The sequence below is a fragment of the Ochotona princeps genome, chromosome 2 (genome assembly GCF_030435755.1).
Source record: "Ochotona princeps isolate mOchPri1 chromosome 2, mOchPri1.hap1, whole genome shotgun sequence".
In the NCBI taxonomy this organism is placed as follows: domain Eukaryota; kingdom Metazoa; phylum Chordata; class Mammalia; order Lagomorpha; family Ochotonidae; genus Ochotona; species Ochotona princeps.
The window spans coordinates 34,944,530-34,960,013 of NC_080833.1; the positions used below are offsets into that span (position 1 = coordinate 34,944,530).

The 15,484-nt window shown below is 51.3% G+C and overlaps 1 protein-coding gene across 3 annotated transcripts in view; it reads left to right on the plus strand.

Annotated features, from left to right (window-relative positions):
- The window catches only part of ARMH1 (armadillo like helical domain containing 1), a 45,377-nt gene that overhangs the window by 19,628 nt on the left and 10,265 nt on the right, over positions 1–15,484 (plus strand). For all 3 annotated transcript variants that reach the window (XM_004598941.2, XM_058680239.1, XM_058680240.1), the window contains exons 2-6: positions 1,331–1,558; positions 6,180–6,248; positions 6,937–7,103; positions 8,390–8,586; positions 11,014–11,098. In XM_004598941.2, coding sequence (XP_004598998.1) covers positions 1,353–1,558; positions 6,180–6,248; positions 6,937–7,103; positions 8,390–8,586; positions 11,014–11,098 — 724 coding nt within the window. In that variant the 5' untranslated portion in view covers positions 1,331–1,352. The remainder of the gene's footprint in view (positions 1–1,330; positions 1,559–6,179; positions 6,249–6,936; positions 7,104–8,389; positions 8,587–11,013; positions 11,099–15,484) is intronic.

Consider the following 15,484-nt stretch of genomic DNA (forward strand, 5'->3'; position numbering starts at 1 on the left):
CCCTTAGCTGGTCAGCTTAAGAGAGGGGCCGGATGTTGTAAAGACCCCCGAATCTTTGTGACCTTGTGTGGACTGAGTCCTGACATGGGCCTGGCATGTCATCAGAGCCTCTATTAGCTGCTGGCACTGGCAGAGCAGGTGAAGGGGCCTGGCACATGCACTCTGAAAGAGCAGACACATTAACTCCCTTGATAGTCTGAATTCCATTACATTCTAGCCAGAGGAACAGCAGAAGAGCCCTAAGAATGTGATCTGTGGACCCAACGCGATGGCTTAGTGCCTAAATCCTTACCTTGCATGCACCAGGATCTCATATGGGTGCTGGTTGGTGTCGCAGGTGCTAAACTTCCCATCCAGCTCCCTGCTTGTGGCCTAGGAAAACAGTAACGGATGGTCCAAATCTGATGACCCTGGGAGGCCCAGCGAGTGCTCCTAGCTTCATATTGGCTCAGTTTCAGCTTTGGCCACTTGAGGGTGAACCAGTGCACAGATCTTTCTCTTTCTCCTTCTCTCTGTAAATCTGCCTTTCCAATAAATAAATCTTTAAAATATAAAAAAGTGTGTGGTTTGCACATGACCACACCCACCCCAAGGCTCACCCCGCCTTCCAACCTGATCACTAGCAAAGCAAAACTCACCCAAGTGCGGTGATATAGCAAGCTAATCCTCTACCTGCAGCACCAGCATCCCATGTGGATGCTTGTTTGTGTCCCAACTGCTCCACTTTCAATACTGCTCCCTACTTATAGTCTGGGAAAGCAGCATAGGATGGCTCAAGTTCTTGGATCCCAGCACCCATATGGGAGACCCAGAGGAAGCTCCTGGCTCCTGGCTTCGGATTGGCCCAGTTCTAGCTGTTGTGGCTATCTTGGGAGTGAACCAGCAGATGGAAGATCTCGATCTCTCTCTCTCTCTCTTTGTCTCTCTCTCTCTCTCTCTCTCTCTTTCTCTCTCTCTCTCTCCCTTTCCTGCGTCTCTTCTTCTTCTCTGTAATTCTGCCTTTAAAATAAATCTTAAAAAGAATAAAAATAAAAAAAGGGCCTTGCATGCACCAGGAACCCATATGAGCGCCAGTGTGTATCCTGGGAAAGCAGTAGAGGACGGCCCAAGGCCTTGGGAACGTGACCCACAAGGGAGACCTGAAAGAAGCTTCTGGCTTTGGGTCAGCTCAGCTCCAGCCATTGCAGCCACTTGGGGAGTGAATCAGGAGATGGAAAATCTTCCCCTCTGTATATCCACCTTTCTGGTGGGGAAAAAAAATCTTAAAAAAAAAAGTAGTGGACTTGCATGGTTCTACTCAACAGGTAATCTGTTTTCCCTCTCTCCGTAGCCAAACTCAGGACTGTCTGGTCATGACTTCCACAAAGGAGCAGGCAGCTATCAGCCGGCTCTTAAGTTTTTTGCAGGAGTGGGACAGGGCTGACAGAGTCGCCAGGAGTCACATCCTTGACAGTTTCATCGCCACCAACCAAGGCAAGACTGCCCCGGAACTGGAGCAGGAGTTCTCCCAAGGAGCCAGCCTGTTCCTGGTTCGCCTGACCACGTGGCTCAGAATCATGTATCCTTTGCTGACCAGACGTAAACATACAAGTCAATAGAGGCAAACTGTGGTAGATGGTTGAGGCAGTTGTCCAGTTGGGAGGGGACGGTGGATACCACAGATGACCCAAAAGCCAAGGGCTCCACTGAATTCTTGTCTCCCCAGCCCCTGATGCCCTCACGCTCACGGCAGACCTTTCGTCACACAGAGCCGGAGCAGACGTTCCCCTTAACTAGTTTAACTTGGTTTGTGCTGTGCTCAGACCCCCTCGGGCTCCCTCGGGGATTTCATTCTCTCTCTCCTATATCTTTCCTCTTTGTACCTCATCACTAGCTCTCCCTAACCCTCAGCATTTGTAAATTGTAGACATTTCTTCTCCCTTTAAAACAATTCAATGAAATCCATTTCTCAAACCTGGGTTCCAGCTAGCTCCCACCTCTCCTTGCTTCCATTCAGTCTTCCTCACTCCCCTTACCCACCCACCCATCCACACACACTCCTCAGATGCAGGACTTCACCGAGGTCTGCTAGTTTTATGATTGCAGTGGCCACCCCGGTCACTGCCTCTGCAGTCCCTCCCCCTGACCCCTTCCTGTGGTTTGTCCATCCACCCTTCCCGCTTCTCCACGCCTGCCCAGTTTCTGGAATACCAGTTTCTCCTGTTTTTCTTTCTGTCCCTTCCTTCCCTAGCCATCCTTGAAATGTAAGGGTGTTCCTCTGGACTCCATCCCAATCCCCACCCCCGCCGCCCACTCCTTGAGTGAGCTCATGCATCGTCAGTTGCCAACACATCTTCAGTTTGAGGAGCTCCCAATTTCTTTCCATTGCAATCAAGATCCTAGAGCTATGCATGCAGCTATCATCTCCGCTCTTGCCCGCTTTCCTGGTGAATTAAACAGGGACATGAGAAAGGACATTCACTCTGAAATGTCCATGGCAGGGCCCAGTGTGGTGGCCTAGCGACTAAAGTCCTCACCTTGCACGCACTGGGATCCCATATAAACACCAATTCTAATCCCAGCACCCCACTTCCCATGCAGCTCACTGCTCGTGGCCTGGGAAAGCAGTGGAGGACGGCCCAAAGCCTTGGAACCTGTACCTGCATGGGAGACCCGGAAGAGGCTCCTGGTTCCTGGCTTCGGATCGGCTTAGCTCTGTCTATTGCAGCCACTTGGGGAGTGAATCATCTGATGATCATGACAAAGATCTTCCTCTTTGTCTCTCCTCCTTTCTGTATATCTTCCTTTTCAATAAAAATAAAATATATCTTAAAAAATTTTTTTTCCATGGCAGTCAAAGCTTTGGAACATGTTGAGCTCAAAGCATCTGTGCTTAGCGACCCGTGAAGGCAGATGGGGACTGAAGGCTGACTTCGTGGCCATCAGGTGGACAGTTCCAGTGATGGGTAAATTTCTGGATATTCCTTCTCTGTGGACCCACAGCCCTCGCACTGTCTTACTGTATATTTTTAATTGGTTTTTCTTTAACGTTTCTCTCCTCTGTATTCAACAAGCTCCTTCTAGGTCTCAGTTTAAACATGACTTTCTCAGGAAGCCCTTTTTGAGGTCTAGGCTAGCTCATTTCCCCCTGTTATGCATACCCAGAGCCACAGCCTTTTGCTGTTACTGCCTACCTGACAGCTCCTCTCCCCTCCACCACGCCCTCGGAGTGTAAGCACTGTGAGGGCAGCAGGTGCACCAGTTCTCTTCTCTGCGCATCCTGTCGCATGGTACTCTCGCACATTTACTGAGTCAAGGAGAAGTGGACCACACAGTTGGCAGCCAGGCAGACATACTGCCTCAAGTGGACACGGCTCAGCCATCTTTTCCCAATATTGAAGTCACTGATAACATCATTATTATTCAGATCTAGGCCTCCAACACAAGCCACAGGAACTACCTCCCAAGTATATCTCTGAGTTGACCCTAATGTTTCACACATCAGTGTGCATAAAGGAAGCCAAAAATGCAGATGAGCAGCCTAGCTCCCCCACAGCGCTGATGGAACCTGAGGGTAAGTCTTTGGCCCCTGTTTTGCTGACTCTGTCTCCTGGTTCACAGATCACACAGCAGCGCCTGTGTTCTGGCTCGCGTCCCCACAGATTGGGCACTGACCTTGCCAAGGTCATCAGCAACCTCCTTGCTGCCTAACCAGTGTTCTCTTTTCATTACTTGTCTTTGCTTAACAACATTTTCCATTTGATCATCAGGTGAGGCGAGTGAGGCAGGGTCAGACAAATACAGAGCCCAATCCAGTCTTCATTTAAAAATATTGTTTTGGGGCCAGCGCAATAGCTCCACTAGCTAACCCTCCACCTCCAAATGGTAACATCCCATGTGAATGCCAGTTTGTGCTTGTCCCAGCTGCTCCATTTCCCATCCAGCTCTCTGCTTGTGGCCTGGGAAAGCAGTTGAGGATGGCCCAAAGCCCTGGGACCTTGTACCCACATAGGAGACCCAGAAGAAGCTCCTGGCTCCTGGCTTTGGATCAGCTCAGCTCAGCTGTTGCAGCTATTTGGGGAGTGAGCCAGCAGGTAGATCTTTCTCTGTCTTTCCTTTTCTTTGTGGGTCTGCCTTTCAAGTGAAAATAAATAAATATTTTAAATTAAATAAATAAATACAATTGTTTTATTCATCATAGATCTTTATATTACTTTTGACTTTCAAATGTTGCATTGCAATATTGTTTGATGGCTGAGGTTTTTTTAATACCTCCTTTTAAAAAAAAATATTTATTTATTTATTGGAAAGACAAAGTGACAGACAGAGATAATCCACTCACTAATTCCTTCCCCAGTGCCCACAATAGCCAGGGCTATATCAGACCAAAGCAATAAGCCTGGAACTCCTTCTGGCTCTTGCACGTGAATGGCAGAGACTCACGTACCTATGTTATCACCTGCTGCTTTCCTAGGTGCCTCAACAGGAAAAGGGATCTGCAGTAGAGGTGCCAGGTCTCAAAGCAGTACTCTATATAAAATGTGAGTGTTCTAACTGGCAACTTAACCCACTGTACCACAAATGCCAGCCTCTTTTTTGATGCCCTTTAAATTCTGGACCCTGATCCCAGCCCTGCTTGACCATTGCCTCTTCTTAGTCTCTGCTGTCCTCTGGCCTTTTCCAGTGCTGGTTTCCAGTCCCTGTTGCAGGGTTTCCTAAGATTATGTGTTCAACTCACCTCTTCCTCAATCATGCAGGGAGGTCATTTGTATACATAGCTCCACCCCCTTCATTAATCTCTAGGCAGGAGGGCCAGGCAGGAAGAGCTCAAACTCCCAGTCAGAATGCCCTGGTTCCAACCCTAATTCTCTCAGTTCACTCTGGCACCTTGGATGTGTCAAAGCCAAGATGGTGACCACAGGTCACTCTTGAAGTACAGGAAGATGCTAACAGCACCCACCAGAGGGACATGAGGAGGGTTGTATGAGACTGTATGCAATATCCAGCACACTATAAATACTGGTGCTTGATAACTGCAGACTCATGCTGTGACAACCCCTGGGCCTAATTACTGCAAATAATAGACCAGAAATCTGCGTATAATGAGCAGCTATGAAAACAAGAACAACCTAGGACAAAAGAGACCGAAGATGACAAATGTTGATCAGCCATGCCGGTAATTGAAGGAAGGGGTGAGGGGGGGAGAATGTGCTGAGGCAGGAACGGGGCGGGGTTGGGGTGAGCACACTGGGGCCAGTGCAGGAAGGTGGAGACTCACTGAGAGGATAGCCTGGCCACAGCTATGGCGGCAACAGGCCGGCGAGCCTGGCTCCAGAGCAAACACTGTTTTTGCAGTACAGAACCTTTGCTAATGAACCAATCTGTCTCTACTTCTATTGGCATCCTGGGAACCAGGGTGCAGCGGCGATAATTTGCTTCCCGCCCCCACCCTTCCCCCGACAAAGCACCATTACCTCCAGCCCATTACATTAGCCTTTATCAGTCTTAGAAGCTCTCAGTCATCCTCCATGAGCCACGATCATTTCAGCTAATTTCTTAAGTGTTCTAAGAGCCTGTGATGTGTTATGAGCCTAGTAATTGTTGACTGGGTCCTCTTCTGCAGCTTGATTTCATACCTTGTATCCAAGCAGAGGCGTGCTCTGCGTGTTTTATTGCAACCAGGCTTCTCTGCAAAAGCTCACATTAAAAAAAAGAATCACATTAAATACGGAGGTTGTTTGAAATCAGCGTTTAATTGTCCCACCATTTCCTGTTACTCTTATTAAGGAGCCACTCAGGGCTTCCTAGAGAGAATGACCTCCTAGGTTAAATGTCAGAATTAAAACGAAGCTGATTTTCCTTTCAGAGAAGTCTAGGAAGGAATCACAAAGTGATAAACAGTGCTGAGACCCAAGGGTGCAGTGGTCATGGTTTGGAGAGGCCCCAGGAGATGGATGCCTTCACCCACTGGCTTTTCTCCACGCACTGTTGACCCGTGAGCACCACCACCACCTCCCCACCCCTCTCCGGCTTCCTAGGGAGTCCATCAGAGCCGAGCTGGCTGACGGGTCCCTGAAGGGAACAGGCCAGCACCCACTGCCTTTTACCTTCAGCTGTAGCCCCTCTTAGGTCATCCCAGGCCCCAGGGATCACAGCCCAGACCACTGCCACCAAAGGCTGCTCTTTGACTCAGCCTGCAGCTACATGACTGGCTCGTGCTTGGAGAAGCTTCTGAGGTCCATCAACATCTTCTTGTCAGCCGTGAGCAGGTAAGTTTCCTTGCAGGACGACCCTGGCTCGTGGTGTCCTTGGTGTTTATCTTTATCCAGCCCCAGTTGCTCCCTCTCTCATCGTCTCTGTTGGCCCACTACCAGCCAGCCACCTTCAGGTTGCAAATCACAGCAACCCCACTCATCCCAACTCAAGAAAAAGGAACTTACTGTCTCACTTAAAACTGACAGAGTCCTAAGGGTGGAAATGCATATTTCAGGCCCAACTAGCCCCTGGGCCAGGGGGGCCGGGGGGGTCAGTCCTCCATCTCCTGCTTTCTCTTCTCCTCCATTCCTCAGTCTGTTCTGTGTGCTGAGGGTCCCACTTGGGTAATGCACCTGGTCCTAACCGAGTGCTGCACTCAGAAGGATGACGCATACCTTCACCCACTCGCTTCAAAACCTCCTTACCTGCAAGTGACAGGAAGTGTTCCCCAAGGTGCAGTTACAAGAGTACATGGGAATAGAAACTGGAGAGCCAAAAGTAATGCATTTCCAAAGTATCTGACTCCAGTATTTCCTACAAAAAAAAAAAAGAAGAAGAAGAAGAAGGATTTCCAAACTATTGTGCTACAGTGTGTCCACATTCATTTCCCACAGAGGATATGAAGTCAGGGCCTGGGGCATTCCTTAGCCAGGTTAGCACCAAGGAACTAGCAAAGTGCTCTCCTTCTGCCTCTGGGGACAGCAATCGGTACCTGATCGAGTTCCTGGAGGTTGGAGGTGTCCTAACGCTCCTGCAAATCCTTGGGCTGGAGAATGTAAAGGAGGAGGACAAGAAGGAAGCTATCAAGCTACTCCAGGTGATTGCAAACTCCGGCAGGAAGTTCAAGGAGCTCATCTGTGAGAGCTACGGTGAGTCCAACATGTGAGCTGGGTGTCGAGGCCCGGGGCTCCCCCGTGGCAGCACCCACCTCCGCTGCACAGGGAGAGCTCCCATGTCCTTAGTCTGCCCAAGAAGCCATTTTTTTAAAGATTTTTTTTCTTAGGTATACTTATTTTTATTGGGAAAGCAGATTTATGGAGAGAAGGAGAGACAGAAAGATCTTCTATCTGCTAGGTCATTCTTCAGGTACTCTTATCTGCCAGAGCTGAGCTGATCTGAAGTCAGGAGCCAGGAACTGCTAGGTCTCCCATGTGGGTGCAGGGTTCCCAGGCTTTTGGACCATCCTCCACTGCTTTCCCAGGCCACAAGCAGGTGGAACAGCCAGGACACAAACCAGTGCCCATGTGGGATCCCAGCACATGCAAGGTGAGGATTTAGCCCCTGAGTCATTGCGCCAGGCCCCCAGAAAGCCTTTTATGCAATAGCTTCAATCACGCTTGTCTTTGTCCTCACCGGAAGACCCGAGTGTGTGATTTTCCTGATCCATCATATGTGTAAGTGTTTCAGTAGTGGTTTTTAGGAATATTTGACTCTTCGAAAGAAATCCTCTTTGCTGAATCCATTCAATAGATGCCTTAGCAGTTCACTTGTGAAAATGGTTATGGATAAGTATGGAAATCAAGTGGAAATAAGATTACGGAAGATCTACTACATGTTAGGTCTATGCCAAGGTCAAAATACCATTCCTTAGCGAGGAGATGGCAGGCTCCAAGTGTGCAAGAGGAGGACATGGAAATGCCAGTTGCCAGATCCAACCAGTATATGCTGTGTTGAAACATTCTGTACCTTATAAAAATGTACAATATTGCAGAATTTTTTTAAATAGTTTTTATTTGGGCCCGGTGGCATGGCCTAGCCACTAAAGTCCTCGCCTTGAATGCTCCGGGATCCCATATGGGCGCCGGTTCTAATCCCGGCAGCTCCACTTCCCATCCAGCTCCCTGCTTGTGGACTGAGAAAGAAGTCGAGGACAGCCCAAAGCTTTGGGACCCTGCACCCGCGTGGGAGACCCAGAAGAGGTTCCTGGTCCCGGCTTCGGATTGGCGCGTACCGGCCCATTGCGGCTCACTTGGGGAGTGAAACATCGGATGGAAGATCTTCCTCTCTGTCTCTCCTCCTCTCTGTATATCTGACTTTGTAGTAAAAATAATAAATCTTTAAAAAAAAAAAAAGAAAAGATCTTAATTCTGCTCAGGTTATGGAACCTGGAGTGGCAAAATCCCTGTCAGAACCAACGTTTCCTCTCTTTGTGCAGGTGTACGCTCCATCGCAGAGTTTTTGGCCAAATCAAAATCAGAAGAGACCCAAGAGGAAGTGCAGGTTCTGTTGGATTCATTGGTCCACGGTAACCCCAAGTACCAGAATCAAGTGTACAAGGGGCTGATAGCCCTGCTGCCCTGCACCTCGCCCAAGGCGCAGCAGCTGTCCCTGCAGACTCTGCGGACGGCCCAGGTGAGCCAAGGCCACGCCCCCCGCAGCCATCATGATCCCCTCCCTCCCTCTGTCCACCATTCCATCTGCACTGCTCCCCAGCAGGCCAGGCAGGGAGTTCCTACCTCCCAGCCAGTTTGCTTAGGAATCAGAAGGATGCCAGCAACTGAGAAGCTGCAGAGAGGAGGAGGAGGAGGAGGAGGAGGCTGATGAAAGCGCTGCAGGAAAGATGAAAGGGTTTGGTTTGGTAGGGAAGGCAGCGTGCTCAGGGGTGGAGCCAGCATGTCAGCAAGGCAGAAGAGCCCGTTTGTACTGGCTGGCATGCACTGTCCCCTTCCCTAGTGCCTAGAGAAGGCGTGGGATGGCAGAGCTGGGCAGTGTGACCTTATAGAGACACGATGCCTGGTAAGGAGGGGACACAGACCACAGAGGGTTAGAGAGGCTTTCAAAGGCTCTCAGCCCAGCAACAGAGGATGGGCTGGGGCGGGGATGGGGGAGGGCGGGAAGGCCAAGGGACACCGAGGAATGATGAGGTCAGAATGATGGTGGTAATGATGGCTGCAGGAGTGGAGGTGGCCAGGTTAGAGAAGTGCTTGTGACACAGAGCGTATGGGAAGGAAAGGACGAGGGAGTGAGACAATGTTGAGGTATAGTAAGCTGAGCCTCTGCCTGCAGTGCCGCATTGTATATGGGTGCCAGTTCAAGTCCCAGCAGTTCTACTTCTAACCCAACAAACTTCTTGCTAATGGCCTGGGAAAGCAGTTGGAAGATGGCCTAGGGCCTTGGGCACCTGCACCCAGGTGGGAGACCTGGAGGAAGCGCTTGACTCTTGACCTCTAGCTTCAGACCAGCCCAGCCCTGGCCATTACAGTCATCTGGGGAGTACACCAGCAGTTGGATGAACTCTCCCTCTTTCTCTCTCTCTGTCTCCTTCTCTTTTTGTCTGTCTGTCTCTCTCTCTCTCTGAAACTCTGCTTTTCAAATAAAAATGGATGAATCTTTAAAAAAGAAGGGGGGAGGGCCGGCGCTGTGACTTAGCAAGCTAATCCTCCACCTTCAATTGCCAGTGTCCCCTATGGCCACCGGTTCATGTCCCAGCTACTCCACTTCTGATCCAGCTCCCTGATTGTGGCCTGGGAAAGTAGTAGAAAATGTTCCAAGTCTTTAGGACCCTGCACATCCATGTGGGAGACCCTGAAGAAGCTCCTGGCTTCAGATCAGCTCAGCTCTGGCCATTGTAGCCATTAGGGGAGAGAACCAGCAGAGGGAAGATTTTCATCTCTCCTTCTCTCTGCAAATCTCCCTTTCTAATAAAAGTAAATAAATATTTTTGAAAAACATAAAGGGAATGCAGGTGAACACATTGCATTCAGGTGGCAAAGTGGGGTGTGAGTACCTGGAGGCGGACTGTGGAGGTGAGGAGGGGAGCCTGTCTGCGTTGGGGCAAACTGGATTTGATCCAATAAACATGGCAAGTCTTGGTGACTCCAAGGTGCCCGTATGGGGGCCAGACAAGGTCAAGAGCAGAGGATATTATGGTTTTCCTTTTTTATTATTGGTTCATTGATTTGAAAAAGGAAGAGTGAGTCCGAGAGAAACACCCTCCAAGTCCACTCCAAATGCTCATGACAGCTGGGGCGAGGCTAGGCCAAAGCCAGGAGCCAGGAACGCAAGGCAGACCTCTGATGCAGGTGGCAGGGGCTACTGGAGCCACCATCGCTGCCTCCCAGGGTGCTCCTTGGCCTGCAGTTGGGATTGGGGGAGCACAGCCCAGACTTGACCTCAAGCACTCCTCTATGGGCTGTGGGCATCCCAAATACCATTACTGTCCAACCCCCTGCCTACCCCTGCTTCACCTCTCCCTCCGTGGAACCTGAGATGGCTCTCAGGTGGCCCTGGGTGGTGCCTTTTGTCTCTAAGCTCCCCGCATGGTTCTGGTTCCCACTAAGGATAGTTAGCTTCTCTATGCCCACGGGCAGCCCGGCCAAGGCTGGTGGGAAGCTTTACTGCACTGGGAGAAGGAGCAGTGGGGAGGAGCCTGGCTCGGTGTTGGTTAGGTCAGACGGGAATGAGTGTGAGGGTGTGCAGCGCTGAGACACCCAGACATAAGGAAACGTGTGAGGGACTAGGAAAGAGGGGCTACCTGATGGGGTGAGGGACCTAAAATGATTGTGGGATCTGGCGTGAGGCATACACCTCTTTGCTCCTAACCACCAGAACTTTGTCCCTGCACCTCGAGCAAGGGGCCAGCTCAGCGTCAACCTTATGTCTCCTGAGCTGACAGTCTCAGCGACAAACTCAGTGACCCAACTCAGCCCCAGCTCTCCATGGCAAGCGCCAGAGTCCCGCAGCTGGCCACTGCCCCTGAGTCCCCCCAGGCACCAGGCCGTCGGAAATTCGGTGATTCCACTGGAGGGTAACCACTGGCCGTGTTGTCTCCCTCCCCAGTCAGTCATTGGAACCATCCACCCCAGCATCGTGGAGTGTGTGCTGATGGTGCTGGGCACCATGCACCTGGAGGTCCAGTATGAAGGTAAGGAGCTGGGCTCAGATGGGCAGGGCGGCAGGGAGAACCAGGCACAGGCGGTGATGGCTCCAGCGCTTGGGTCTCTGCCACCCATATGGGAGACCCAGATGTGGGCTTCCAGCTGTTGTGGGCAGTTGGGGAGTGAAGTGAATTAGTGGTCGGAAGATTCATTTTCTCTCAACAAATATTTTAAAATGTTGAGTCTGTCACAAAGCGCCTTGTTAAGCGCCCTGGCGGACACAAGGTGGCGCCCCATCAGCGACTGAGTCATACTGTGGTTCAGATCTGCCTCTTCCAGCCTTAGCTGAGCATCAGCCTGCCTGCTGCTTCCCTTCCAAGCCCAAGTCAGCCCCCAGGGAAGGACCTTCTTCCAACACACTGAGTTGGGCAAGGACTATATTGATCAGCTTTCATTCACCGAGTGCCCCTGCATGCCAACCGAATTTCCAGCCATCGTTTCATCTCATTCTCCCAGTAGCTGATACCTGTTATGGTTTCAGAGGTGGAAAGGAATGCATGGTGGACAAGAGAAAGAACACGCAAGCAAAGAGAGGTTAAGGAGACCTCCCGAGGTCACACAGCTTGCTGGATCCAAATGGGATCCATGTAACCCCAAAGCTCAGCTCTGCACATTCCGCACATGGCGGCTGTTTAAAGGAATATCCTCACCTTCTCTCTTCCTCCAGTGGTTCAGCGGAGGGTGATGTGCAATGAAGGAAGGGCCCGCTGATAAGGTGGCGCTGGAACCGAGCCCTACAGCGAGGATCAGGATTTGGGGAAATGAAAAGAAGTGGAAAAGGGTTTAGACACGGAAGTGACAGGCATCTGGGGAGCGATTTCTGGCCGGGAGTGTTTGTGGGAAGGCAGGGTTCATACTTGTGTCACCGGCAACATGATCAGGCCTGTGTGCATGTGTGTGTGTGATGCCCACAGCTACGGAGACTGCAGTTCTAAAGCTTAATGCTTCAAAATTCAGCAGAGCCAGTGATGGGACCAGGGCAGAGCTCCCAGGAAAAGATGGCAGAGCTGGTGCACTGGCAGTGGAGTCAGGTGAGCCAGCTTAGTCAAACAGCCCCAGGGGAACTAGACTGGTGCTGCTGACACCTGCCTGCCCCGGCCCAAGCCTCCATGTGGCAGACGTGCCTGCTCCAACCCACTGGTGGCTTCCCAGCTCTGGGTTCCATTATGCACACAAAGCCCCAGAGTTGAAACTGTGCCCGGCATCCTGCAGGCCTGGCCTGATACCAAGTCCTACTGGAGCATGGACAGAGCACAGGCATCAGCTCATGTCATGCGTTCCAAACTCATAACAGGTGTTCAGAAAATGTCTATGGATTGAACAAATTTTTATTTTTTTTAAAAGATTTATTTTTATTACAGCCAGATATACACAGAGGAGGAGAGACAGAGAGGAAGATCTTCCGTCCAATGACGGAAGATTCACTCCCCAAGTGAGCCGCAACGGGCCGGTGCCGGAACCTGGAACCTCTTCTGGGTCTCCCACACGGGTGCAGTGTCCCAAAGCTTTGGGCCGTCCTCAACTGCCTTCCCAGGCCTCAAGCAGGGAGCTGGATGGGAAGTGGAGCTGCCGGGATTAGAACCGGCGCCCATTTGGGATCCCGGGGCTTTCAAGACGAGGACTTCAGCCGCTAGGCCACGCGCTGCAGGGCCGTATTTATTTATTTTTAGCAAGGCATTGCGAAGTAGTCTTCTAGTAACTTTGGGTGTAATAGAGGACTTGAATGCAGTGGTCGTCCACCAGGGGGCACTGTGTGATGGAGCCCTTATAGGTCTGCGTGTCCCAGGCAGGGAACCCAGGTCTGAAGGATCTTAAATGTGGTCCTAATAGTGGCAGCTGCAGACGATCAGAGGCGAACTTTCAGAAAAGCCCGAATTAGAAATCCAAGGTGGAATCGCGCCCGACGACGTCATCTGAGAAAGCCACCAGCCTAGGCGGCTAGAGCAGGTGGCACAGCGGGAGGGACCAACCTTGGAAGGGCAGGGAGCGTTTGAGAGGCTCCCTCTTGAGAGGCTCATAGCAAGTTGAATTCCCTGGGAAGAGCAGGGCTGGGATGGCCTCAGGGCACCTTCTGGGGCTTGACTTTGTGGGATCCCTGGGGAGGAATCAGCTGATGGCCTCCCTGACCCTGAACTTCGTCTCACTAAGATGCCTCCCCGACACTGTCTGCCCTCCTTCCCACCACAGCAGAATGTCCCTGTTCCTGTCACAGGCCACCTCTTGTACACTTTGCGCAAGCACGTCCCCTTCACAGTCCCTCTCCTGTGGGTAGCCTCACCCTTTCCCTCTGGACGGCAGGGTGGGGGTGGGGAGGCATCTGTCCTGAACCTGTGCAGGCTCCCTTGTCATTCTCCCCTATCCAATACAGGCCAACACTGCTTGCAGAGCATTTGCATTGTGCCAGGTAGCATAAACAAGCTAGAGGAGGCTGAAGCACATGGCGGGTGGGCACTGTGGGGCCGTGGGTTAAGCTGCTGCTCACAAGGTATGGGATCAAGGTTCCAGTCCCATTTCAAATCTCCACTTCTGATTTAGCTTCGTGCGAATGTTCCTGGAAAAGCAGCAGGAGGTGGCCCTAAGTGTTTGGAGTCCTGCCACCCAGGTGAGACCCAGGTGGAATCCTAAGCTCCTGACCTCAGCCTGTCACCCTGGCTCAGTCCTGGAAGATTGTGTGTATGTGTGTGTGTCTGGCTTTAAAGTAAATAATTTTTAACATTTTTTAGGATCCGGTACAATAGCCCAGTGTCTAAGGTCCTTGCCTTGCATACACTGGATTCCCATATAGGCACTGGTTCTAATCCCGGCGGCCCTGCTTCCCATCCAGCTCCCTGCTTGTGCCCTGGGAAAGCAGTCGAGGACGGCCCGAAGCTTTGGGACCCTGTACCCATGTGTGAGACCCAGAAGAGGCTCCTGGCTCCTGGCTTTGGATCAGCGCAGCTCTGGCCGTTGCTGCCAATTGGGGAGTGAGTCAATGGACAGAAGATCTTCCTTTCTCTCTCTCCTCCTCTCTGCATATCTGAGCTTCCAATAAAAATAAATCTTTAAAATAAATAAATCTTTTTTTAAAAAAAGTGTCAACGGAGATTAAGAAAGATTTTTTAAATCTAAGGGGCAGATTTACAGAGAGAGATGGGGGTGTCTTCTATTTACTAGTTTACTACCCAAATGGCTGCAGTGGCCAGAGCTGAGCTGATCTGAAGCCAGGAGCTTCTTCCAAGCCTTCTACATGGATGCAGGGACCCAAGAATCTGAGTCATCTTCCACTGCTTTCCCAGGCTACAGGTAGGGAGCTGGATTAGAAATGGATCAGCTGGGATTAGGACTAGCCTCCTTATGGAATGCCAGCACTGAAGGCAGAGTATTAGGTTGTTAAACCACCATGTTGACCCACCAAGTAAATAAATGTTTTTTTAAAGCAACATCCAGGGAGTTGGATGCTGGTTGGAATGCCCACTTCCCACATCAGAGTGCCTTGGTTCAAGTCCAGTGTGTAGCTCTGCTAAGGTAGACTTTGGAAGGCAGCTGGTATTGGCTCAAGGGCCTCTCATGTAGGAGAACCAGGCCATACCCCTGGCTCCCAATTTTGACACAGCCCAGCTCTGGCTGTTGAAGCATTTGAAGGGTAAAACTGTAGATAGGAGCTTCTTCCAGGTCTCCCATGTGGGTGCAGGGGCTCAACCACTTGGGCCATCTTCTGCTTTCCAGGCACATCAGCAGGGAGCTGGATTGGAAGTGGAATAGCCCAGTCTCTAATGAGTGCTTATACAGCCTCACATGAGTCAGCACCCCTGGCAAACAGGTCTCTCCTCATGGGTCATTTCAGAGAAATTTCTTGAACTGACACCCCTGTGAGATGCCAGCACCGCAGGTGATGGGCTTTCCCTGTTACCCCCCAGCACTGGCCCACAGACAGGTTCTGGGACCCCAGCAGAGGGATGTGTCAGACCCAGAAGGTAGGTGGCAGTGGCTCGAAGTCTGTCCCAGCGGCATGGGCCTCTCTGTCTTGCCCCACCTTCCCAGGTGTGCTAATGTGACTTCCTGAGGTATGTGTTTCCACCAGAGCATGGCTTACAGAGTCACTGCCCTGGCCCCTGTGCAGGTGGCACCAGAGGAGGCTGGGAGTCCAGGCTGCTCAGCTTCTGATCCAGCCTCCTGCAGGTGCTCATGCTGGGAGAGAGGCAGCGGCTGATTGCTTCAGATGATGGGCTCCCACTTCATCCAAGTCCCTGAGCCAGAAGCAGGGAAGCTGTTTGCAGCTGACCCACAGTCCCCCCTGGGAGGTGATACATGTTTACTGTTGTATGGTTACACCGCCCCCTGCTGGGTCTTCTCTTGGCAGCAGGAGTAACCAGGACAAGGGGCCTGGTGCTCCC